This window comes from Procambarus clarkii, chromosome 86, assembly GCF_040958095.1.
Source record: "Procambarus clarkii isolate CNS0578487 chromosome 86, FALCON_Pclarkii_2.0, whole genome shotgun sequence".
Lineage (NCBI taxonomy): Eukaryota > Metazoa > Arthropoda > Malacostraca > Decapoda > Cambaridae > Procambarus > Procambarus clarkii.
Window position 1 is genome coordinate 14,970,498 of NC_091235.1, and position 26,785 is coordinate 14,997,282.

Genomic DNA, 26,785 nt, shown 5'->3' on the forward strand with positions numbered 1-26,785 from the left:
TTTTCTTTTCAAACTTATTTATTCAAATTTCTGCATTCGTAAATATGGTACAGGGTTTGTTAAAGAAAAACTTATTAGCCTTACAGTACCAAATGGCTTAATCAAATTATAAATGAACATATATCAACAGGGATTGTGAAAAAATATACACTAGGTTTGTCCACACTTACTGAAAGTAGATCACGTGTCATGAATAACTTTTAGTGAATAAATTTCAGACACAAAGCTCATCTATTTTGAGGCAATAACAGTTACATTACTACATCAGCTAACCTCTGAACATCTGCAGCAGGTTCATCTGTAAAGCTTGTGTTGTTGTTGTTGTTCTGTACACTACAAAATACTACACCGCTTGGTGGAATGTACACACACGCACAGTAACATTTGCACTAGAGGAACACAGTATCACAGTCACACGTCCTTCAAGAACGACTAATTTGCACTCACACCCTCAGTCACTGAGTCATGTTACTGGAGGGAGGGGGGGGAGGATAGAAGGGAAGGGCATGACAGACCACAGAGACTGGTATGGCTTTACCACCACCACTCCTCAAAGTTTCTGACATGTGGGAAATGTGCTAACATGGCAAGGAGAAAAAGCACTGGATGCACACCTTCCATTTACAGTCCAAATATGCTAAATCACATTCTGGGAACCCTATTACCCATATGTCTCCTCTATTCACCATTTTTTCCAGCTCTTGTGAAAGCAATAGGATACCCCATACAACTTTATGTTACAAACAATACTGGACTGCACTCAGCTTGCACCACATGCTTACAGAGCGCCATATCACACTGCCTTTTATCACAGTCAAACATTCACCAGTCACAAGACTGCAATTAACTTATTCCTTCTGTGGTCATCTTTTATGGCATTTTTAAAATCAGTTCCTTCTTGAGCAGTGTTTTATATTACAACATTCCATTCAAATCTTTGCATTCATTTAATACACAGCTAATATTTAATATTCAATCAACAATATGCTGAAAACAAATGTTATGCTGTTTAACACTGACTTCAAGATAGATCTAGATTTATAATGCCTAGCGCTGGCCGAGCTGTGCTTTTTATGGCTATCACTTAAGCCATTTAGTGGGGAATTTGGCACTAAACCTAAAACCCCTGTAAGTTAATGGAAGAAAAGCTTAACCCAAATACATGTCATTCATTCACACAAGTTTTCAACAGTCAAAAACACTGCTGACCAAGGGTTAAAATAATTATCTTCCAAAAACTTGCAGACTTCTTGCCTCATCACACTGCACATTTAGGGCTTTTCAACATACAACTGTAACAATCAGCAAACATGAATATCTGCAGGCCGATTGGGCCACATTAGATTTTCACGTTTAGATAGGACACCCTCATATGATATACCGGTAATAAGACCAAAAATGGCTGATACTGTTACAAACACTGTAGTTCAGACCACTATAGTCAGGCACAGCAGCACACAGTTTTACACATCATTCATGAGAAGCTTTACGGGGAATATTTACCTTTTCAATCTGAAAACTATGTATCCCCTGAAGTTAACAGTAACCTATTTAAAGTTATTATTGCTAACTCCGACAGCTACTTGGGGATACTATCAATTTTTCATGAGACTTGGGAAAAAAATTATGGCCTAATGCATTTGAAGTTTCAATCCCATTTGCCTCAAAATGCCATCAACAGAACCACTACAGCCTTATCCCATTCTAGTGCCCTAAACACACAAGTGCTGTCACCAAAGAATTTAAGAGTATAACCAAAGAGGTACAATAATGGGAAAAACTGCTAATCCCATGCTGATGTTTACAAGCATCTGTACTCCCCCACCCCCTTTTTCTGTTTACAATGTTAGGAACTTACCAGGTTCCTTTACACATTTAACAACAATACACAACTCATGCAAAAAGCTCAAGAGCATGCCTTGTAAACATCTAAAATGGAATGCAGCAGAGCTGCCCCTGCCTATAAAATAGATTTCTTACTGACAGAGTGGAAGGGGTAGTTAAAAAATCCTTGTACCCTTGACTAGAAACCAGAGAAAACATTATTCTGCCATTTCTTCATAGATGGAGTGTTACCAGAAGGGTACATGTTTCAAGGCTACAGCACCATTCATTCCCACATAAAGGCACTTGAAAGGACTGGCTTTCTAATAAAACCATAGTTAAGAAACAGGACTTACTTTGGAAATGCTAGTTCTTTATAGATCAATTGAGGCAGATCTTTTCCTGGAAGTTGGAATGATTCACTGTAACTAATTCTCTGAAAGTCGCCTAGAAAAGATATTCCCTTCATTTATTAAAAGTCTTCCATGTATTTTCACACATATGAGGCCATCCGGTTGTCATCGCACATTTGGCCAAACTGCCGCACTTGCGATTGTCCACGTTCGTCTGTTCACTCACCACACAACCCATGCGCTGAACGGTCACCACTCACCACAGGCGGGCAACGCTCTTCCCTCACTCCATGCAGACACACCGCATCTGACTCACCACAGACTATACTCCGCACTCATCTGAAAAGCCAAGTTAGGGGCTACTACCAGTTAGATGACACTTGTGGACGTATGCCAGCCACTCACTACACTACTTCACTTTTCTTACTTGGTGTCATAACTGCTTGATCAGGTACACAAAGCAACACGAGATTCCCGACTGCCAAAGGCACACGTTGACACACTGAAGTAAGAAATATGCATTTCTCACACACAGTTAAGAGTAAGAAAGACTCTCGTATCACCAGAAAATACCATGCAATCAAACAGCTCATTCATTAATTTATCACATTCTTGTGTAGTTTCAATGAATATTAAGTCAAATTAAAATCCCTAAATATCCAAAATTTGTATCAAATTATATGCATCATTAAATCAAATTATATGGGTCTGTGATACACAACATTGGTGATAATTTATAATAACTTCAACCATCCTATAACATGCCCCCTATCAGTGCACTATTAGATAAACTAGGAATTACAGTAATGCAAATCTCCAACAACTACTTCCATCAACTTCCCTTGAATTTATTCTCCAAAACAAGAAAGTCAATTCAACTTGGAATGTCAATACTGAACATTGCAACATAACTAAAGGAAAGGCAGAAATATGACAGAACAACACGCGCCAAGTCACAAAAATGGCCAAAATTTACATATCCTGTGTTATAGTGATGAGGCAATTTGACTTTTGGATCCTTCCAACAAATTTCCTCCACCACTATAGGTTAAAATACTCTAAATTTGGGGACGGCACCTACCAGACTCTGGAATGCTGGAAAGAAAAGGCAGGTTTATCAGTCCCCATAGCGCAGTGGTAAGACACTCGCCTGGCACTTCACGAGCACTTTGGCCGGGGAGGATTGACCGGGCACCAGTCCTTAACTGTAGCCTCTGTTCACACCGCAGTGAATGGGTACCTGGCTGTTAAACGATTTGGCGGGTCGTATTCCGGGGAAAATATGGATTAAGGACCTCCCTGAAATGCTATGCATGCTAGTGGCTTTACAAGAATGAAGTAACTCTTGTACATATAAATAAAAAATAAAAAATGGCTGTCTAGAATGTGTGAGGAATAAATCAGTGACAAAAGGTTTAAAGGCTGTGTGTTTGAATGCCTTCCAACGTGGTAGGCAGGCAGGCGTGGCAGGCACCTCGTCAACCACAAAAGGAAAGTTGAGAAAATTTGGGGCTAAACTAGCACCAGCATTGTGAAGCAAAGTTATGAGGGCAGATTAAAAAAAAAAAAATAATAATAATGCCAGGAAATGTAATAAATCAAATATTAAATGCCTAGAGATAGATCGTTACCAGTCACTGACAATTAGTCATTTTAGTTTTGTAAAAGTTATTTCTGTATATTAAGCAAAACTTAAAACTTTTATCAATACATTATACAAATCATTTAACCCTAAATAGAAAGTTGGTCCTTTCTAATAAGAGAAAACATACTAGCTTTATAACATACATTTTCTATACAGGCATTTATATATAGTGTGATTGTGTACTCTGTATAAATGCAGACTGCAGCAAAATTTCCTTCATGAGCATGGATCTGCAAATTCACCAAAAACCCCCCACCTCCCCCACCAAACACTAAGCTTCAAAATAAACACATTTGTATATCAAGAGAAGACAAAATCTAATGTAGATGCAAAGCGGCCAGAAGGAAGGTTTGATGTGCTTGTTTTATAACAGATTAAAAGAAGCTATTGTTAGTGGGGGAATGGATTAAACATTATAAATAAGAGGAGTGAAAGAAAACGAGAGAAATGAGGGAAGAATGCCTTAACACTATAGTTTCAATGATGCTAAATTTTGTTGTCCATCTTGAAATTACCAAAAATCTCCCCCCCCCCATTTTGGAGCATGGTGTAAGTATAGCTTATCAGGGGGCCAACCAAAGCACGGGGGAAACCATCCAGAGATTACTTCAGCCAATTATCCCTCAAGACTTTAGAGAACTGTTACAGTTTTGCAAATTACCTGCATGGAAAGTTGAAAGTTGCTCATTTTCTTTATAAAGTAACAGACTGATGGTGTACATGTTTCCATGTTTTATTTTTATTTAAGTAGAAAAATTAGGGAGGAATTTTAGAATGTTTAATATTTGTATATTCAGATATCGTAAATTATATTTTATTTTGCATCTATACTCTTGCAAATTAAATTAAATTCTGAACCTTTCGACACCAAATTTATAGTAATACTGTACTCAAAAAACAAAAACAAATTAAAAGAATTCAAATTTTATAGCTTACAATGCGCGACAGACACACCTGGAATGTTTACAGTTGGGAACATACCGATTGATCAGTACGTTAATGGCTAACAAATACCTTCATTGCTGTAATACAAGATATTCTTGTATGAAGCTACTCAAGATTTTACAAACTAAAAAATCTAATGTAAAAACATTTGCTACCCAGGGAGCCGGTCGGCCGAGCGGACAGCACGCTGGACTTGTGATCCTGTGGTCCTGGGTTCGATCCCAGGCGCCGGCGAGAAACAATGGGCAGAGTTTCTTTCACCCTATGCTCCTGTTACCTAGCAGTAAAATAGGTACCTGGGTGTTAGTCAGCTGTCACGGGCTGCTTCCCGGGGGGTGGAGGTCTGGTCGAGGACCGGGCCGCGGGGACACTAAAGCCCCGAAATCATCTCAAGACAACCTCAAGATAACCTATACCCTACCCGTAGTGTGGAGTGCGTACCTTCTCATATCTGCAACCTTAAGTGAAGACACTAACTGATCATACTGAATTCAGATATTATTCTGAATATTAGTTTTTATCAATTAACGGTTTCTCGATACCAAACAAACATTTTAGCAGAAATTATAAATTACAGAACTAACACCCGTTTAAAATAATGCTGTAAACATCGCCAAATGTCTATCACAGACCCACAAGATGATAATCAACATGCCATTAATACTTTACCTGACTATTTACTTACCAACTGCTGTTGTTTTTAAGGCGTCGAATCTCTTTCGTTGCCCACATGGCCAATGTCTTTGTCTTTGAAGTTTTAGAACGTCGGCCTTGTGAAAGAAGACTGGTGATGGGATCCGTCTCGACCAACTGTAGCATGTCGGCCCCAAACACGGAACAAAGGTCTCTGGAAGAAACATACAAAATTATCAAGTAAATCTTTTGAGAAAGTATTGTGGACAAGTGTGATGGGATGAGTGAATGTTCTCCAGGCAACTCAAGTCATTCATAAACATTCAATTAGTAAAATATATTAGTGTGAAGACCAATTTATCTTTGCTTTGGCCAATTAAAAAAAACTTATATGCCGAGGCATGCCTGCACGTTTCGCATACTTACACCAGTCTTCAATATCATGGTTAATGCCACTAACTGATAGACAGCGGTTATTGTCGCTTGTTGAATCACATGGCAATGCAGTTATTATCATATGAAGATTTAACAAATTATTGTCTACGTTTCACATGTATGATACAAATATGGATATAATAGGTCTATGTGGATGTAATGGAGTTTACCTTGACCCATGAAAAAATCCTGTTGCCATTTCAGGGTATAATTGCTGTTATCGTGAATGTTATCAGGGGAATGTCGTCATTATGATGGTTTAAAAAATTACAGTACTGCGATCTGTGTGTGTATTGAAGAAAAGGGTGTAGAACATCTGGTTGACAAAACCCGGGTGCATGGGGGGAATTTATGATACAAAGGAATTTTTCAAATATCGGGAAAAAATTCTAATCATTTAACCCTTAAGCTGCGCAAAACGTCATATGAAGTCAGACAGAGCTCAGTTTTTAAAATTTGCCGAAATGCTTTCAAATGTTTTGTGCATAATCTACTAGGCAAATGTTCCGACTCTGTCTAAATGATAAAGTAACTTGAAAAACAAGACTATAAAAAATATTTATAAAATTGAATATTGAGAACTTCAGGAACTGAAATCAGCTTCAAAAATATTAAATGTCACCAATTGTTCATTTGGTGTTACGTATTATGCTCTCAGGATAGCATATGATCTTCATTTTCATATATTTAGAATATAAGTTTTCAGTATAGTTCATTATCTTGAGATGATTTCGAGGCTTAGTGTCCCCGTGGCCTTGTCCTCGACCAGGCCTCCACCCCCAGGAAGCAGCCCGTGACAGCTAACTCCCAGGTACCTATTTACTGCTAGGTAACAGGAGCATCGGGGTGAAAGAAACTGCCCATTGATTTCTCGCCAGCGCCCGGGATCGAACCTGGGACCACAGGATCACGTGTCCAGTGTTCTGTCCACTCAACCACCAGCTCCATATTTTTTCCCCTTAAAGGAAACTCTACAGTTTACTATAAAAAAAATCGTCCATATGGCATTTGAAATATGCGCAAATTTATATCTCCAAAAGTTCAGGGTTTATGAAAAATCAATTTTAGAGAGATTGTAGAACAGACAACTGTGCATACTATATGTAAAAATGGTGGTGAGAATTTGTCAAACTAGATTTTTGGATACTGAAGTTGAAATTCTAATTATTCTAATGTTGCATCTATAAAAAAAAATATTAAAAATAAAAGCTACTATATATTAATTTAAAACATGTTCTCATACCTCAACTGAACCCATGTACTAGGCAAATTTCAGATTTTTTTTTAATTTAAACCTATTATAAGATTGACACTTGTGAGGAGAACCTGTCCTAAAGAAATGTCTCGTCTACATCATTTCAAGATATTGGCAGGCAGATATACCTGGGTGAAACAAAAAACAATGCAAACTTAAAAAAAAAATTGTTTTAAATATGCTAGTTTTCCCAAAGCATCAACTATTTCTCCTAGTGTTTGATTTTTAAGAAAATTAAAAAAAAAAAAAGGTATCTGAGCAATATTAGTCATCAGCCTTTGGCTATTAAGTCATCATTATTTGTAAAAAAAAAAAAAAAAATTCTTATTGAAGTATACATTTACATGACAAGAGCCTGAACTATCTACTCTAGTTCTGCAAGGTGTACATAGTAGCCATTGAGGGGGGGGGGGGGTCATTTCATAAAATATGGTCATATGAATTGTAAACTTTTAAACCTTCTTAACACAACTCTTAAAACCTTAAATTATCTTACCCTATCAGTCCAACAGAACTTGCAACAACAGGATCCGACTTCTCATCATCTGCTGCAACCGATGTTATGAATGTTATCATGTGGGGCACATGTGTACGTAGTAGTTGCACTTCTTGCTTGGGTGCTGGACCGTCTCCTTTCAATCCCTGGACAATGCCAGTGTAAGCTTCTAAGCAGGTTTCACGCAGTTCATTAAGGTAGTCTAGCATATCGAAGTCAGAGCGGTCAACCTGGGCCTGTGATGCCTGATGAAGCATTTGAAGAACAACATCTAAATATTTGGTAAATTTAGGTCCCAGTGCCAGAGCCATATCTCCAAATACCGACAAGATTGTGGGTTTAACATTTCGGTGAACGTTATTGTTGCCAAGATTTTCGACCAGCATGGACATTAGTTCATCACAGAACGGCTCTACTTTATCTCCAAGAGCACGGCATATATCTCCTGTGACGCCAACAGCTGCAGAGCACACTGGAAAGTCATCAACATTCCTCAAACCCAAAGCCAAGAAAGGTTTGAATGCATCCATATATTTCAAAAAATTGTGCCCAAGTACTTCAATGAGTGTAGAAACGGCAAGAAGTGCATCCTCCTGAACACCTCCAGACTTGCCCTGTGATGTTTGGAACATCTGTAGCAAAGCAGCCATAATAGGGTCACTGATCTTTGGAGCATCTTCAGGGGTTACTTTACGAAGTACAGACTGCAGCGTGGCACACAACAAGGACTGGATATCATTAACTTGAACACGATCACTGTGGGATTGAACTTGTGACTCCATGTGAAGAACTTGCTGCAACCTTTCCAAAATTATCATTGTGGTCTTTTGAACAGTGGGATAGCAATCGTGTGGCGAGTTTTTCATAAGTTCCATAAGAGCCTCATATGCTGCATTGCGGAGATTGCACTGATTACCATCTGCTCTATCAGTTGTCTGCAACAGCACATCTACTAAGGGGTCAAAGAAAGCAGAAAGACAATAAGTGGGAGGCTCGCCATCCACTTCACCCGTGTCAGCTTGTTCATATGCAGCTTCTGCCAAGGAACTGAGTGCCCAACAAACATTCGACGCAACACGAGGCTCTCCTTTGAGGCTGTGCACAAGTGCTTCCAACAACAATTTGAGATATGTATCATTGCATGCAGCATCAGGAATCAGTTCGCAGACACGACCCAAGGTCCAGGCAGTAGTGTCCCGCACAACTACCGAGGTATCACTAAGGGCCTCTATCAAAGTTGGCATTGCCTGCTCAACCATAGGTTTCAGATTAGTAGGATCTGGACCTTCCAAGATGGAACCTGCAGAAACATTAAATTTACATTACTAATAATTTCATACAACTAGATGGCCAAACTTTTTACTAATAATAATAATCCTACACATATCTGGAAACAAACGCAGAACACAAAAGCAACCAATCCTCTTCACATGACAGTACTTACAGTAACTATTTGGTAGAATTTATAAAAAAATGAAGCTAGCCAACAATGTTCAAACTTTGTATCATAAATTTTGTAGAGGCCATGAAAAAATAAGTAAAAGAAATTAACCTTAAACATTCCTAAGCTGTTTATAGCACACACATGTACTACGTTGGGAGTAAGTACATGTGTGTGCTATTACAGTTTCCCCAATTATTTATCGTGTCATTTGGATTAATATTGCAATGCAAAATGTGAACGTTTCTGGGTCTAACAGTCCATTTTTATACATTAGTACCTATTACATTTTATACATTATTATTTTAGGAGGATAGGCTGCACATTAGACAAAGTCAACTAATTCTTTGCCCAAAACGCTATGCGTACTAGTGGCTATAGGTATTATATGTACTAGCTCTATCTATAAATCCAACATTAGGTTTGTAATTCTTCATGTATGTATGTACTTTTACCGACAAAAAAATTTAATTTAATTTAAGCAATTTCAACAAACCCAATAAAATATTTAAATTTATAGAAATCAATTACTGTTATAATCATACCCTTAAAGAAATGACACCTTATAATTTAAAAGAAAAAAGTAGGGATATATTTCCATTTACAAAATGTGAGCACAACTGTAAAAACATCTGCTTTACGTCATCAAAGAACTATCACGTTCATAAGGCATGTTCAATATTTTTGTATGGGCATTCAAGAGTAAACAGTGGGGTAGCCTTTTTTATGGATTTATACACATTTTTTAATGCCAGAGAAGGAAAGTTTTTCTATATAATAATGTTATATATACATATTTTTAGTCACATTTTAACCCAAGAAAGGAACAGGGGTCAAGACCAATGTGTCACTGAAACAAATGATATCATTTATTTACAAAAGTGTTAATGCTTTAATTATGCTATTTACAGTACAGTAATGTATAAGGTACAGTGTATGAACAGATGCAATTTTTGTTTTATCTTTATACCATCTTTTGATGTACTGATCCTCATCTTCACTAGGTTTAAGCCTACCTACCCTCTGGGGTGAAATAGGTAAATAATTACGTTTCCTTCAAATCCTAAATCAATTCCAATCCAAAGACGTGTAAATATGCAATATCAAAACCTAATTACAAATGAATTAAATACAGCACCCTGCAGACATCAAACCAATATTTACTAAACTACACACTAACCAAATGCCATAATAGCAGCATCCCGCAGTCTCCAGTTGGAGTGCTTGATGTTTTCCTTGACAAACGGAAGAACGTGTGGAACAATATCATCTTCCGTGCAGGTAGCCAACAGCATCACACACACACCAGCTGCTTTACATGGGTTCCACTCATCATCATCATCTGCCTCTTCCTGCTTGCTTAATGTCATCATCAACACTGGTACAAGGTACTAGGGATGGGAAGAGGCAGGGGGAAAAAAAAAGTGATTCCTTCAAATGGTGTACAAAGCAAACAAAATTCAAACTAAAAATGGTATTTTAAACAGTAAACTGGCAAATATCAATGAAGAACATGGTATATATATTTTCAAGAAAGTTTTATTCCCTTACCTGTAGAGCACCTTTAGCATAAAACCTGGAGGTCCTCTCTGGTGGACGGCCAAGTTCAGCAGCCTCAGAAGCCTCAATAGCCAGGTCCACTTCTTCATCACAAACATTGGACCAAAACTCAATGCCCTGCAGTGCCACTTCATCAATATCACTCTTCATTGCTTCTAGTGTAATCTGAAGGAACAACAAAAATGGTGAAAGGTAAGTAAAAAAAAAAAAAAGATGGGGGGGGGGTCCTCAAATAGTAACCGAGATGGTAGAAATGGGATGACACGTGAGGATAGAAAAAAAAAATAGAGTTAGGGAAGGGCAACCAAAAGATGGGACAATGGAATTATAAGAGAAGCAGAGTACAAAGAGAGAAAGTGGAACAAATGGGGTTGGGATGAGAGATTGTAAAATGGACGAGGGAGAGAGATGTTCAAAATTACACACAAATCACAATAGCGTGATGCATCAAATGAACAAATCCACAAGAGCTGTGACGAGGGCCATGGCCCTTGTGGATTTGTTCATGTTCAAAATCAAGTCATACTTACTGCAAATAAAGCAGGACCCATGTAGTGTTCCATATACTGGTAGTATAGCGACATGATCTTCACCAGACATTGTAATGCCGCCACTTTAATTTGGGTGTTAGTTGATTGTGTAGCTTCACACACCACCTAATGAAGAACATACATGGAATTATATTCAAATTATAACACTATTTTAACTCTTATCAGCCACAAGTTATTCAAGATTTCAGTCTAGCTTGACTTCCTTTAGGATTGAAAGAAATTTCAACTAATGACATTTCCCATCTATCTCTATATTATCACCTACAAAAAAAATTGTAGTCATACTGGATTAACCTGCATTTGAGCTATGCATACCTTCTGTTCCGAGCTGTAAAACTGTGCCAACCCCAACAAATATGAAATGTAAGCATCCAGCAAATGTTACAGTTGCCTCAAAACCAAAATGTAATGATTTAGGAGGTGAAAACAGTGTTAAAGCCATTCATTGCATCAGATTGGCTTTGCACACTGCCTCTGTTCTTAGCCTATCACATGTAAAATGTGAAAACACTTCAAACAAATGATCCAAGTATAAGTGCTGCATGTAAACATAAGAATTAAGGAAGCTGGAGAAGGCCTATTGGTCTATACGAGGCAATTCTTATTTGTACCTAACCCAAGGAAGAAAGTGCCATCAAAACAAGGTAGCAAGCTGGGAAGACTATAACATATATCCTCCCCTAATCCCTCAAATACATGCCTAACCCAAGTTACAAACAATCCATCAATCCCAAATCCATTACGTTACCCAGTAATTTGTTCCATAAAACAACACCCATTTAAAAATCAGCAAGTAACCACATAGCTCACTTCAGTATTCAATCAACAAGACATTAAACCCTATCATGTTAACCAGTGACCCCATAGAATGTCATTAAGATAAACAATGTTTCAAGGTTATCAATATAATAAATTAAATCAATACCTTTATGTTAACAAACTTACACAGAATGTACTGTACTTGTTGCACCATGCTGTGGGAGGATGGAGCCTAGCTACATAAAAATACCACAATCTAAAATTTTGTAGAAGGGCAAGAAGCGAGATATAAAATTACGAAAATCCTAATTATTCAACATCACTAAAGGCCACTGCTAAGGGTTACCGATCAGAATATTATTTATTTTATGAAAAAAGTTATTTATTTTATCTCTAGGGAAAAATAAGTAATATCAAGCTGCATAACCCACCAAAAATATCATGACTAAATATAATCAACTTCAGATAGAAACAAAATCCAAACATAATATTATGTAACAGTTGATGCAAGCTTGTCTTTAAGGTATAATTCACTATAACAACTAGTACACTAGATAAATATGCACCTGCATGATGAAATGCCGTTCCGCATCTCTTTCAAAGTTTTGTCTAGTAAATTCCAGAGAATTGAGAAGGGCTGTTGTGGCTGCTAGTCTAACGTGATCATTTGGTTCGTCTCGTTTCATTCCATGGACAATAGCAGTAAGTATGTTGTTACTCTGGGCTGCTATTGCTTCGGGTTCAATATCCTGTAGAGTATTTCAAATTATATATTGTATTAGCATTTATATAAATACTGGAATTTAATCAATCTTTAATGAATGCATAACTCATTGTGTAAAAATACTTTGATAAAAGAAGACAAATGCTATCTTCATTTTACAAGCTTCAAACAGTCTTAAAACTACATTCTTACTGCAAAACATCTACACGATTAACAAAGTGTCAAATGAAAAATGTACTGTATTGAACATTTAAAATGTGGTTAAAAAAAATATTTCTCACCTGACATATATATCCAATAGCTTCTAATGTAGATTCTTTGGTCATATCTGTTGCCCCGGGTGCGGTCACATTGGCCACTAACCTATCAATAAGGTCTGGCCATTGCCCCACAGGAATTTCTGTAAGGGCAATGTAGGCCACACACTGAGCTGCAGAACTTGGCCGATTCTGTTCTGTGCCCAGTGCCCCAACAACCTGAAAGTGGTGATAATATATTTAGTAAAACAACAATGCACCATTGCAGATGAAGTACCAAACTACAAAAATTATATAGCACTATATGCAACACAAGAATGGAGATAACTGCTAGGTAAAAAAAAACCTCCATATATGTCCCAAAACAAATTCCCCCATCACAACTGGGTAAATGAGAAAGGTATCTACAGGAAAGGGCACATGATATATGCAGTGCAGTAATAGTACAGGGTGTATTAGAGTAAAGGAATAACTGTGTAAAAAAGTGCAAAAAACAACATGTACAGGAAGAACAGTATCCTCAGCAAACTTGCTATATTGGTTGTTATAACTGGTTAGGTGTTTAAACTTGTTCGAACGTTGTACCAACGTCGTAGTTTCAGTGTGTGTTTGGCAGGATGATGATGTGTACTAATTAATGTACATGCTACTATTTTAGGAAGTTTTTTCTATTGAAGAAACATTTCATGCAATTTATTTTACACGTATAGAGCAGCAATTAATGATCAATGGTATTCAGAATACTCATTCAGCCCATCACAAAATGGTATACAATATTTAAATTTAAAACATGAAATTTAACTTACATTACTCTTAACATAGTCCCTGACATCTGGCAAAAACGCCAACCAGCGCTGTTGGTACTGTATTTTAACTTTGGCATCATTAGAGGCTAAAGTATTCTTCAGCTGAATACCAGCAGCCATACGAGCCACAGTAGAATTGCCCCCATGGTGGAGGACATCGCTGAGTACTTTCACATATTCTGGCTGGAAAACAAATATACAAAATTAACTTTCATACACAAACTAAAACTTTTGTACAAAATCCTAAAAATTCTAAAGAATCTGTACAACTCTATTAAGAACACGTTTGCCGACACTTGCAACAATTTACCTATCCAGATGACTACAGTTTGTACCCTAACAATCCTCGTCTGAGTATCAAAGCCATTTCTTTCTACTCAAAATCATGATCCACTTTACAAGTCCATCATTCACTTGAGGCGGAGCAAAATATTTTACTTATGTGGCATGGAATTTTTGTTCTATGACAACCTTCTGTTAAGCAAACTTAACCCTTGAAATATGCATACAAGATGATCAACCCATAGTGCACGGATCACCCTAAGAAGTTTTAGGTACTTTTTAACACTCAATTTTAACTGGTACACCAGGGGGGGGTCCCCAAACAGTACTTGAGGCCTCCATAAACACCGAGGGTTAATGTTGTATAGTACGGAGGAAAATAGTTTGCTTAAAAATAAACTTTTTACTCACAGTATCTCAAACTGTCTATAGATATTATTTAGTACACTAAACTTTCCCGGCCACAAACATTCAGCATGAAGTAGCTTGCGTACAGTCGCCACTATAACAGTAGGGGATGTGTAAATATTTGCAGTATTACTACAAAGTGTAAAAGCCTAATTATTAGGTGCCATTCTTTACGAATGCAATTCACAGCACGTGTGGTCACTTCAGGGTCAAACTGGCACTAAGAACTCTTTCAAATTTCTTGCTTTCGTTCATCTCTAAATTACTATCATGGCTCACTCAATCGATCATCTTTCTTTTCCTCCTGTAACAATTTCTCATTCGCTATTCTAACTTCTTATGCCAGTTTTGTTTACAAACCCTTTTTCAATCCATGCCACACAGCAGTAAAAAAAAAAAAAAAAAAAAAAAAAAAAAAAAAAAAAACTCTTTGAATAGTCACTTACACCTCTCATGAACCTTTCAAATTAGTAAATCACTTGCATGATTAAAATTAAAGTTTTAAATAATTTAAAGGTGGTGAAAACATGGCAGAGAAAACCTAATGAGAAAAACTAAAGATGACATTTTACCTGCAAGGGCTTAAAGAGCTCTTGCAAATAGATGTCCACATCGTTGTCACCACTTTCTTCTCTTATTCAACTAGTGATCTTCAGCCAATTAAAAATACACAAGCCTATATAGTACTTAACCCCTATTAAACAATAACATCTCTACTGCATTAAAATACTGTACACATGAAAATATTACATCAACTTGTTTGTACTTTCATTTAGAACAGTTTACTCACCAAATTCGCCTGAGCAGCCTGTTCCAGGTATTTTAGGGCAGTTTCCAGCTCATTTTTATCTGCAAGAAAACATATATGCATTTCAGTAAATAAAGTGCAAACAGGTTACAGTATCCATGCACAAAATTACAAAATTATGAGCCTATAGAAACCGACCAAAACAATAACGCTCAATACAAAGACCTGCATCAATAGATGAACAGTGCTATCCCAAACTACACCTAAATATGCCAGATTTCACCAAATGGTGTTAATGTAATGTGATGTTCCTACTTGTACTCTGGGGGAACAAAGATTTAAAAATTTAAGCAGTCTCAATAATTTAGACATTTCATTGAGTTGACTATGGCAGCACAAGATCTTTGCATATTCTCCAACCGCTTGGGCTGGACAATAGAGCGACGGTCTCGCTTCAAGCAGGTTGGCGTTCAATCCCCGACCGTTCAAGTATTTGGCCACCATTCCTTACCCCAGCCCCATCCCAAATCCTAATCCTGATCCTCTCCTAGTGCTATTTAGTCCTAATGGCTTGGCAATTTCTCCAGATAGTTCCATTCCATTCCAGGTCGGCAATTTCTCCAGCTTTGAATAGAGCTGTATTGTACAACAATATTTCACCAGAGAAAGCAAGTCTTAAAAGTATCATTGGTCTGGCATCTCGTTTGAAAGGTTGTTATTAAACCTGTCATTTTTCTTGCAGTTGCAACAGCTACTTTGTATTCTTTAAAAGTAAGGTCTTCCAACATTATGACCCCAAATCTTTTATATTAACATTTTGTTCTATAGTGTGATTTGACTGCATTTTATATTCTATGTGGTTTCCATTTTGGTATTTAAATTTTTTTACATAATGCAGGAGCTGGAGATTATCTTCATTAAACATTTTCTGTGACTATGAAAACAAAATTGTATCACCACAAGACCATAGATAATGGATATAGAAAAGTGAGCAAGGTAATGTACTCAAACATTGATGGGATTACAAATAAAGCAAGTGAACTGGCCAAAAGGGCACAGGAAGAAAACCTAGATGTAATAAGACAACCAAAATTGTCAGGCACCATAATATATGCAGTGTTTCCACAGGACTACTTTATAGTAAGGAAAAAGAGGGAACAGATGAGGAGGAGTGCCCTGCTAATAAGGAAAGACTGGAGTTTCGAAGAGATGGATATCACAGGCTGTGAAGGATTCATCGAGTACTTAAATTAACAGGAACTATGACAATGGGTGGACCCAAGATAATAGTAGCAGTCATTTACAACACACCATTAAATGGCAGAAGATCCAGATTGGAGTCAATAGAAAAAATATAGCAACCATTAACACATGCGCGCCTCAGGCGTGTGCTCCGCACATATGCACGAACTAGTCCTGGCGGTGCGGGCGAGCGCTTGGCAACACAATGTGTATACTCGTTTCAGTTTTCTCGCCTTAATTCTCATGCTACGTTGTTCATTTTGGTATTGTATTCTCAATAGAATTCCCTACAGGTGTATATGAATATAAGGTCCTAAAGTCAAGCATGATTCCCCACAGCAAAGCCTAAAGTCAGCAAAAACTACCCGTGAGCACACAAAATCAGTCAAATGTGTGTACTCATTTCAGTTTTCTCACCTTAATTCTCGTGCTACGTGGCTCATTTTGATGTGTTCGCAAGTAAATTCCCTGCAGGTGTTGTATATGCATATATTGTCCAAAAGCCAAGCATGACTCCCTTCAGCAAAGCCTAAAGTTACCCGTGAACGAGCACCAATTTGCACATCGCAGCCAAATGTGTATACTCGTTCAGTTTAATAACATCAATTTTCGTGTTACGTCTTTCATTTTGGTATTAAAACTAGTCTCATAATAATAGAGCAATAAATAGAATTGTAACATTTTAATTTTGGACACATCACAAATTTATATATATATCTTATGAGAAGCATCAAGACAGTTGAAGATAAGACACTGGAAGAATGGTCTAGAAAATGGCTAAGTTTAACTCAGCATAGTGTGAAGTAATGAAATTAGGGGAAGGGAGCAGGAGGCCAAACAAGTACTGTACCATCTGGGAGGTGAAATCCTGCAAGTCAAATAAGAGAGATCTGGGGGTCAATATCACACACAACCTGTCCTCAGAAGCCATCATTAACAGGATATCTACAGTGGCATATGCTAGATTTGCCAACATAAGAACTGCCTTTTTAAACTTGTGTAATGAATCATTCAAAACAGCCAATCCTGGAGTCCATACCTAGTTAAATACAAGACAAAGTTAGAAAAGATTTAGAGGTATACCACCACACAGTGGTCTTTGGAGGCCTGGTCGAGGACCGGGCCATGTGGACATTGAGCCCCAAAATCATTGCAAGGCAAGGTATGCCACCAGACTAGTCCCACAACTGAAGAGGTCCAAGTTACGAGGAAAGGCTCCAGGAGCCCCTCATGTCCCTGAAAGACTAGAGTAAAGGGGGGAGATAATCACCACCTATGGGTCCCATGGCAACTGCACGAGGTCGTATCCCTCTATATATACTGTACACTGAACTTTTTCAGTGTCCATAGTTAACAAATGAAATGCATTAGGCAGTGATGTGGATTCAAGACTCCATACACAGTTTCAAATGTAGATATGATAAAGCCCAATAGGCTCAGGAATCTGTATTCCAGTTGACTGACAATTAAGAGGCAGAACCAAGAGCTGAAGCTCAACAGACCAAATGACCCCCCCCCATCACTGAGCTTCCTACTCTCATACATGAAACCAGGAAAGAAATCACAGGAATGATAATTCTGAGAGAATATACCAAGGTCATTTGATGGAACCAAAATCATCATACAGCCTCAACACTTTATCCTAAGCTGCACAGAGGCAGTTTTACAGTTTGTTTAGGATTGGTTTGACATTACCTAATTGTGCTTGCATTACAGTGATTCTGGACCCTCTCAAAACGGTAATCACCTGTCTTCACACTTAGGAAATTTATTGATGTTCCTAGTAGTTGCCATTTTCAAAAATTCATCTTTGTATTTTACTGATTCCTGATACTATTTTGTATCTGATAGTTGTGATCATATCTTTTTCACCTATGTTCTAGCTTTGGTATACAGTATTTAATACCTTAACTTCTCCTTGTAGCCCTTATTTTTCGTTCTGGAAGCCATTTAGTTGCATGTCATTGCACCTTTTCTAGTGATGTGCTTGTTAAGATATGGGCACCATACAACAACTGATGCCTATTCCAACTCTGATCTAACAAAGGTCATGAATAATTTCTTTAACATCACCCTTTATGTATTTAAGCCATTCTTAAGTTGGAAAGTAATTACCCAAGTGTAGTTACAGGATGAGAGCTACTACGCTCGTGATGTCCCGTCTTTCCAGCATTTTTTGTCATAATGCTTTGAAGCTTAGTGTAGCATTTGATCCTTGCACAATGTTCATGTGATCCTAAGGTGACAGTTTTTTTCCAGAACCACCCTAGATCTCTATCAGAATTCTTTATATTAATAAAATGGTTATTGTTATTTATTATTAAACTTATAATAATTTTAAGTTTTCAATCATGTGGATCATCGGAGACTCAAACTTGGGCCTCGAAAGTACCATACCGTTGTTTCGTCCCTGTATGTGTGTGTGGTGCTGCAGCTGCGGAATATTTTATGACAGCCACATGCCAAGAGTTAAGGAGTTTCACCAGTATATAAATACAGTACTATAATGTTTAACAAAGATTATGAGGAACTGAAATTTAATAAACAATTTTCAAATCAATGATAATATTCACCCATACAATTATACAATACTATAATCTGGCATCTGCGATGTTGGCAGGTGGCCATTTTCCTTGTGCAAGATACTGTACATGAATGAATGAATGAATGAACGTGTGTTTTACCTTAACATGCGGTATTGAGGTGCTGGCATAGGTAACATTCAGGTCTTATCCCCTCTTATTTCATATACACCTACAGTATTCTTAAGAGAAGACTAGGCTATGTCTACCATACTATATACCTTTGTTTATAAAGTACTGAATAGAGGTTATCTCCATACTCTAGTAATTTTAAGACAAACTTAAATTCCTTCAGATATTTCCCATCATTCTGTGAACTCGTTAAAATATTATTTCTTAATACTGTACGTACTTCCTTTATAGCCTCTTCAGACTATGTTCACTATTTTTCTGAAGCCTAGGCTAATCCTTTCCTTCAATTAAATAATTTTCTCCTCCATTATGCATTTAATCCTCTATTATCTCATTGTTCTCAGTTTCAGGGTACAGCCCACTTATTCTTTTTGATATTATTTAACATATATACAGTACTTGCTTTTCCCTTGTTGCTAGTTTTCACCTGAACTAAATTCAAAGTTTCCACTTTTAAATTATTGATCATTTGTTAATCAAAAATCAGTTCTGTTTTTCATGTAATTTAATTAATTACATTTTTTGCTTTGTATTGAAGCCACATTAATTAAAATTTGTATTTCTTACTTTTCCCACCATCCCAACTTTACACTTTGCCCTCAAGGATACTAGCTCATGCCCTGCTTGTCTTTAAAATTTGGAACTTGCTTTTTGGCAATATCCCTTATTTGCTCTACAAAGCCATTCCTTTCATAATCTGTTTACAAAAATAATTTATTGTAACCAGAATGTGTTGCACAAGAAGTGGACAACACGAGCTCGACCCCAAAAGTTGCTGGCAAGTGGAAATTCATTAAAAATAAGAACCTCAAGTTTACTCTGAAAAAATCTACTGTCCCTGTTAGGATTTCAAATGCTTACACTTAGTTGGAGGACTAGTGCTGTGAAGAGGTGACTACCCAGTCTCCAGGTAGGGCAAAGACAGGAATAAGACAAGCAGAGAATGCTCAGGCGAGGTATTTGGACAGCACTTTGCGCTAGAGATAAGGCAAACAGGTTACAGGTTTGCTATCCGGGAGTTGGCATTGAGGATATTGGGATATATTGATATTGACATACTAAGGCTGGTAATGGAAACAAACCTGTTATTTGTTCTAAGCACTAGAGGAAATGAAATAGGAAGAATTAAGAGTGAGGCACTAATAAAGACATTTAAAACAATCCTTGAAATACAAAAAAGGGAGGGATCCTGATCGTATCAGGATCGTATAAGACTTTCTTCCAAGAAAGAGAATTTGAAATGAATGGCTTTCTAGGGCAAATGGAGATTTGCAAATTGGCCTTGCCAACAGGCTAATACTGCAAATCAAATACAGCACATTCACTGATAACTAGAGTAAACACTTATGGAAAAAATAATTTGGGCTCAGGAAGGGATTCATTTACCTAGTCACTGAGTTTACTGCCTTTGTCAATTTGTTAGAATCTGTGGTTGGAAGGGTTTGTTTGGGTTTAAACTGTTTGATGATAGAAGTATGGGAATGGATTTAGGAAAAGGAGTCAGCAAATGCATGTTGGAAGGGAAAACAGTTTTGGAAAAAAGGAACAGGGATGAAGAGGGTCTCAACATCAGAATACCCTTAGGTGTACTACACAAATAGCAGGAGTCTTAGAAACAAAATAGACAATTTAAACACACTTGTATATTGAGAAACGCCAGATATTAACACTTTCGCGCTTTAGATTAGAGATAACTCGTCGCCGTTTTTTCTTACGATTACGCATAACAGCCTACTTTTCTCGTCCATCGAAAAAATATTTCTATAAATTCCATTTTTTAACCGAAATGGATGGGGATACTCTCAGATTATATACGTTTTGTAGAGAATTTATTTGCGAATTTTTTGGTACCAGAATGAATATTATATCACAAACTTCTATGAGTAAAAAAAAAAAAAAACACAAAGTATGTTTGGGGGTGTGGCGGGCGTGTGGCAGTGGGTTCCCTTTAGCCGTTGATATATCCAACACGTGGGAAATATTTGTATGTGTTATGTATATGTCTGTGTAGGGAATTTTACTGCGATCACTGTCATACAAATTTATAAAATGTTTCAACAAGTATAAACATGACAAACATCAAACGAACGAAAACAATGCGTTCGTTTCTGCCGCGAACACATACTGAGCGACGTGGTTCTATATTTGGCGCTTCTCTTACACATGCTTTGTACAAATGTTATACATTTCATCTTGTAGAAAATTTTATTGCGAACACATTGGTATAAAAAAGAAATACGTACATAGAAAAGTAGGGTCAGGAAACGTATAAATGTATAAACTTTCCAAGCATGATTTCCCCCCTGTGTTTTCGCCAGTGCGCTCGCGGCTAACTACTCTCCACTTCACACACTCTTGCGGGTGGGCAATTACCTATATTAAACATTCATATGCATATGTCCGTGTAGAGAGTTTTATTGCGATTCCAATGATACCAAAATTAGCGATGTAGGACAACTGTAGGTTTCGCAACCATTAAGAGAGTGGAAACATGTTGCTGTTTGGCACTCTCGGCGAGTGATCTGCATAGTTTATTTGGTGTTGATACTCCTTATGCTTGGGCGGCATTTTATAGGTATGCTCTTATAGACAATTTCATTGCAAACACAGTGATACCAAATTTAAATACTGTACGTGCGCCTTCAATTATTGTCAGGACAGTCAAAAGAGTGTACACTTTTTCGGTCTTACCGCGTAGGCGCACGAAGTGCCGAAAGCATCTGGGGTATTGATTTTTTTTGAGCGCCGAGAGCGCGAAAGTGTTAATAAACAAAACATGGACAAAATTAGAAACATAACTATTAGCTATACATGAAATTAAGGGATTCAAATTATTTCATGTGGATGATGGATTAGACAAGGAGAGGGAGTAGCAATGTGCCTTGGGAAAAATTTTAAGTAGTGTCATCAAAGAGGGTATCAAAGAGAGCCATATACATAATCTATATGGTTTGGATTGAATTAAAATACTGTACTACTAATCTAATAATCGGAGTTATATACAGGCTATCAAAATTCATCAGAATGCAAGCAAAGAATATATGGGATGAAATATCAAGGACATGTAGGTCAACCAGTTTGTGTTATTGACTTTAAATTTTAATTAAATAAACTTTACTACCAAAATGGGGAACACCATAATAGAAGATTAGGAAACTATTTTAGGCCTTGTGTTAACTAATGGACATAAATAAAGGGAATAGAGCTCACAAGGCAATTTGATTTAATGTAGAATTGAATGCATGTGCAAGAAATTTCAGTTAAGATGCCGACTGCCAAAGTATTAAGATGCCAGATTTCCAAAAATCAGATTTTAAAGGATTAAGAGTTTCTTGGTTAAGACATTAAACAGATCTAAACATAAGAGGTGGACAGTCTTGAGAAGTAAACGGGGAGGAGGGGGGGTGTTGATAAAGAATTATGATGTCATTAAATCATTTAAAAAAAAAATATTGGTAAAGCTCAGGAGCATAGTGTACCTAACAAATTTACTTAATAAAAGAACAGTGATCCCCAAATGGATAACTATAGGTCTAAAGAACCTTACATGCAAGAAGAAGGAGTTTATACAAAAGGATTAAGAATGGGGTTACTCAATTAAGATTAAAAATTTATCAAAATAGTTAGAAATGATAAAAAGAAAAAAAGGAAAATAGCTCTGAAGAACATACAGCAGGACATCAAAATCCTGAAGGATTTTTTCAGTTTTATCAAATAGGAAAAAAAAGACTGGGTCATTAACACAGCTCAAATAACTGATTATATTGATAGTAGTAGTAGTTTAAATATGTGGTCTACTAGAGAACTTAACATTCTGCCTTCAGCTGAACAAATCAATATTGATGGTGACGAGGACAAGTGGACTAGTTTAGTGATTAGCAGGGAGAAGTTTTTAAACAAAGAAAAAATATGCCAAATTAGCCCCTGGGGCCTTGCTAGATTGCCTAAAGAATGTTTTGCACATTTAATCATTAGTCAAGCAGAGTACCAGAATTGCGGAGGGTCGCTAATGTACCAATTTTAAAAAGGGAAGATGGATAACTTGCATCGAACAATTTGTTAATTTATACTGTGGAAACATTGCTCGAATCGATACTCCCAAAAACCATTCATCCTGAAAAACAGATTAAGACCGATTCATAACATGATCATACTTACTGATGAATTATTTAATTAACTTTGACAAACTTAATTCCATTCTATTCCAACATATTTGAGGCAGTTGAGTTAAAATGATTGTGACTGTACCTCAACTTTAGCAAAGCTTTTGATACTGTGCCTCATGAAAGACTGATTAGAAAGGTAGAGGTCCATGGTATTGGGGTGCTATTTCAAATTAGATGAAAGCTAATTTGTATATACCATGTCTATTGGTCCATATGAGGCAGCTACTATTTATATCCACCCAATCCCAATTATATACATGTTTAACCTATGCTTGAAACAATCAAGGGATCCTATTTCTATTATGTTATGCAGTAATTGGTTCCACAAAACAACCCTGTTACCGAACCAGTATTTACCCAAGTCTTTCCTCAATCTAAAATTATCCAATTTATAACAATTGTTTCGTGTTGATACTTTTAATACCCTATCAATATCCCCTTTGCTATACCCATCCATCCACTTGTACAATTTTCATGTCACCCCTAAGTCTTTGCCTTTCTAAAGAACTCCAAATAAAGAAGAGACATCTCCAAATTTGGACTTGCAGGGCGCACATGGCTAAGCCCGTCGCTGCCCTTCATTCCAAAAATAAGGGCATAGTTATAGCCAAGAAACAATGTTTGAATATACATAATTATGTCAGTGGGAAACCACTAAGTTGAGTGCCCCAAGGCTGTCCTGGGACCTCTGTTGCTCATATGTATAAACCATTTAGTCAGGATTGGGTGGGAATCCAGACTCAAAGTCAAAATTACTTTAAAACAATTTAGATAAGCTTTTGAAATAGCCAAACGTGTCAGATGTGATTTAATACCGATAAATGTAGGGTTCTGAAAGTAGGTAATGATGTTGGATACTAAATATCAGCTGCATATAGTACTGTTGAAAATGTGAAGTCTTTATTGCAGAAAACATGAGGGAGGGGGGATGGGGGGGGCAGAAATGAGGGAACAGACAGGATTAGTAAGAATTTAAGGGCAAAAAATAAATGCACAAATGTTTGTTAAGAGGGCAAATAGGAGAGACAGGATAACAGTCCTGATAGGGCTCATTTAGATTATGCAATTTATTTTTGGTCATCATACTAAAAAATGGACAAAATGCACTCGGTAAAGGATGACAAAGTTAATCCATGGAATTGGAAACCTTCCATTTTAAGACACTGATGAAGCTTAGGCGGCAAATAGATAGAAGTGACATAACTAAAGTAGACATTAGTGTATTAAATGCATCAACACAAAATAGATCACAAATCGAATACAATTTAGATGTGTAGATTTATGAATGACCTGAGTAAATACAGGATAGGAGACAGGTTTGTCGATTTGTGTTAGTGATCCAGCGTAACACAAACGCCACAGTCCCAGTGGCGTGGTGGTAAAGCACTCGCCCGGCACTTCACAAGCACTTGGCCTGGGTCATGTCTTGGCCGGGGAGGATTGACTGGGCGCCAATCCTTAACTGTAGCCTCTGTTCACCCAGTAGTCAACGGGTACCCGATTGTTAAACAATTTGGCAAGTCATTCTGGGGAAAATTAAGACAAAGGAGTTGCCTGAAATGCTGTATGCGCTAGTGGCTGTACAGTACAAGAATGTAAGAAGTCTTGTATATATGAATAAAATAAAACAGACGGGATCAATTTATTGTTTCATAGGTAGGTTAGACATGCAGGATATAAATTATGAATGAGATAGGTTGCTATAAATAGGCAGATTGCTGTCAATATGTCTTCTGCAAATACCTTAATTTTTATGTAATATTGTGGAGTACTGTAAGAAAGTGGTCATTGCCATACATTGACCCATAGGGTAATGCAATTTTTATACATTTTAGTAATCAATTTTTATACAAAATTATGAAATTGTATTGAAATAGATTGAAATGAATGCATTTACAGATACTGTATAGTGTATGTACATGCATGGGGAGTGTAACAGACATGCTTGCCCAACACACACACACACATTTTATTGAGTTCACAACTAAAGTACTTTGGAATTCCTAAAAGGTATAACGTCTAGGATATTATTGTATTGAACTATCAGGGGAAAGCGCCAAGCCATAACGACTATACAACACTGGGAATGGGTCAGAATAAGGATTTGGAATGGGACGGGAGGGAAGAAATGGTGCCCAACCACATGTGGACGGTCGGAGATTGAACGCCGACCTGCATGAAGCGAGATCATCGCTCTACCGTCTAGGATATAGCTTGGCTTCCTTTTAAAATGTCAAAATTATAAGCTATTCGACACACACAAGCAATTTCCACTTTCAAACCTAACTCCATGCTATGATATATACATTAAAATGTAAAGCATGTTGTAATATGATTACTGTAAAAATGTTGAAAATTGTATATTTTATTAGTTTTATAGAGTGCAATGGAGGAGGAGGAGTTTAGGGAAGGGAAGTATAAGGAGAAAGTGCCAAACTATTAAGACAATATAGCCCTGGGAAGGGATCAGGATAAGGATTTGGGATGGGACAAGGGGGGAAAGTAGTGATGGAAGGGAAAGATGGGACAGGGAAGGGGGGGGGAAGCAATAATGGGACGGGAGGTGGGAAAGGAATGGTATAACGCGTGTGGTGTAGCAGGCAGAGGCTGGCCAGGCCCCACCAACCCAACTCCCCACCACCACCACCACCACCACCACCATGCTGCTCCCCCACACACAGCCCGCCATCAGAGAGCGCCCCCGGGCGTGCCCTGGCCGCCATGCCCACCCGGGTGCCAGCCTGGTGTCAGCCGCCACAACACTCATTTGTTGTCATCCCGGGCCAAACATGGCCGCCAGACCTGCCTCCTCCGACCCCCCCACCATTCCCACTTAAAATCCCTCTCCTGCCTCGACCCCACACCTATTACCACCCGTCCATTACCCCTTAAACCCGCCGCAACTAGCAGCTAGCGAGCCACGCCGCCACCATTACCCACAAGCCAGAGAAAGCAAAAATAATCAGCTTGAAAATCGTTTAATTGCACCACTAGCAGGAGTGGTGGCGGGAACCACCTCCGCCGCCACTATTTCCCTCATCTCTCCCTCCCCAGTCGGGCTTGCTCGCCCTAATAACTCTACACTCACCAGGAGATGTGGTCTTCTCGAGGATTTGTATGACCTGTTCCATAATCTCGGGGAGGGTGTTTAAGCGAGAGGAGCGACGTTAAGAGAGGAGCGGAGCGGCCTGGCCCACACACACACCGGTAGGTCTACCACATGTGCGGCGGACCAATACACTCTCGCCCTCATCAATCACCACTAATATAACCTCATTTCTTCTAACTCATTTTAACCTAACTCTTATTTTTTTTACGTATAATTCCACGCGGGAATTGCTGCTTATGGGTCAATTAAAGGGTGTGTTTTCTTTAATGGTGAGCGTGAAACATAGGTACTACTTTTCTCTAAGTTACCGCGCAAATACAACAGATGGGTCAGAGGAGGAATTCAAATATGCCCAAAGCAATTTCAAGTGTTTCTGTATACTCTAATGTACTCATACAATTATGCATATACAAAATATACATATATACTACG

The 26,785-nt window shown here is 37.7% G+C and overlaps 1 protein-coding gene across 3 annotated transcripts; it reads right to left on the reverse strand.

Annotated features, from left to right (window-relative positions):
• Positions 1–26,489, reverse strand: Fs(2)Ket (Importin subunit beta Fs(2)Ket). 3 transcript variants are annotated; one of them, XM_045758904.2, is made up of 12 exons: positions 26,333–26,489; positions 15,165–15,223; positions 13,685–13,867; positions 12,903–13,097; positions 12,464–12,646; positions 11,118–11,243; positions 10,579–10,752; positions 10,208–10,418; positions 7,587–8,886; positions 5,453–5,614; positions 2,605–2,679; positions 1–2,516 (listed from the first exon to the last, which is right to left on the reverse strand). In XM_045758904.2, the coding sequence occupies exons 1-11, from the start codon at positions 26,373–26,375 to the stop codon at positions 2,625–2,627; spliced, it is 2,691 nt and encodes an 896-aa protein (XP_045614860.1). In that variant the 5' UTR covers positions 26,376–26,489; the 3' UTR covers positions 1–2,516; positions 2,605–2,624. The 3 variants fall into 3 exon arrangements, with proteins under 3 accessions (XP_045614860.1, XP_045614877.1, XP_045614868.1); XM_045758921.2 differs by lacking the exon at positions 2,605–2,679; XM_045758912.2 differs by lacking the exon at positions 2,605–2,679 and having other exon boundaries at positions 1–2,536.
• Positions 26,490–26,785: the final 296 nt, after the last annotated feature.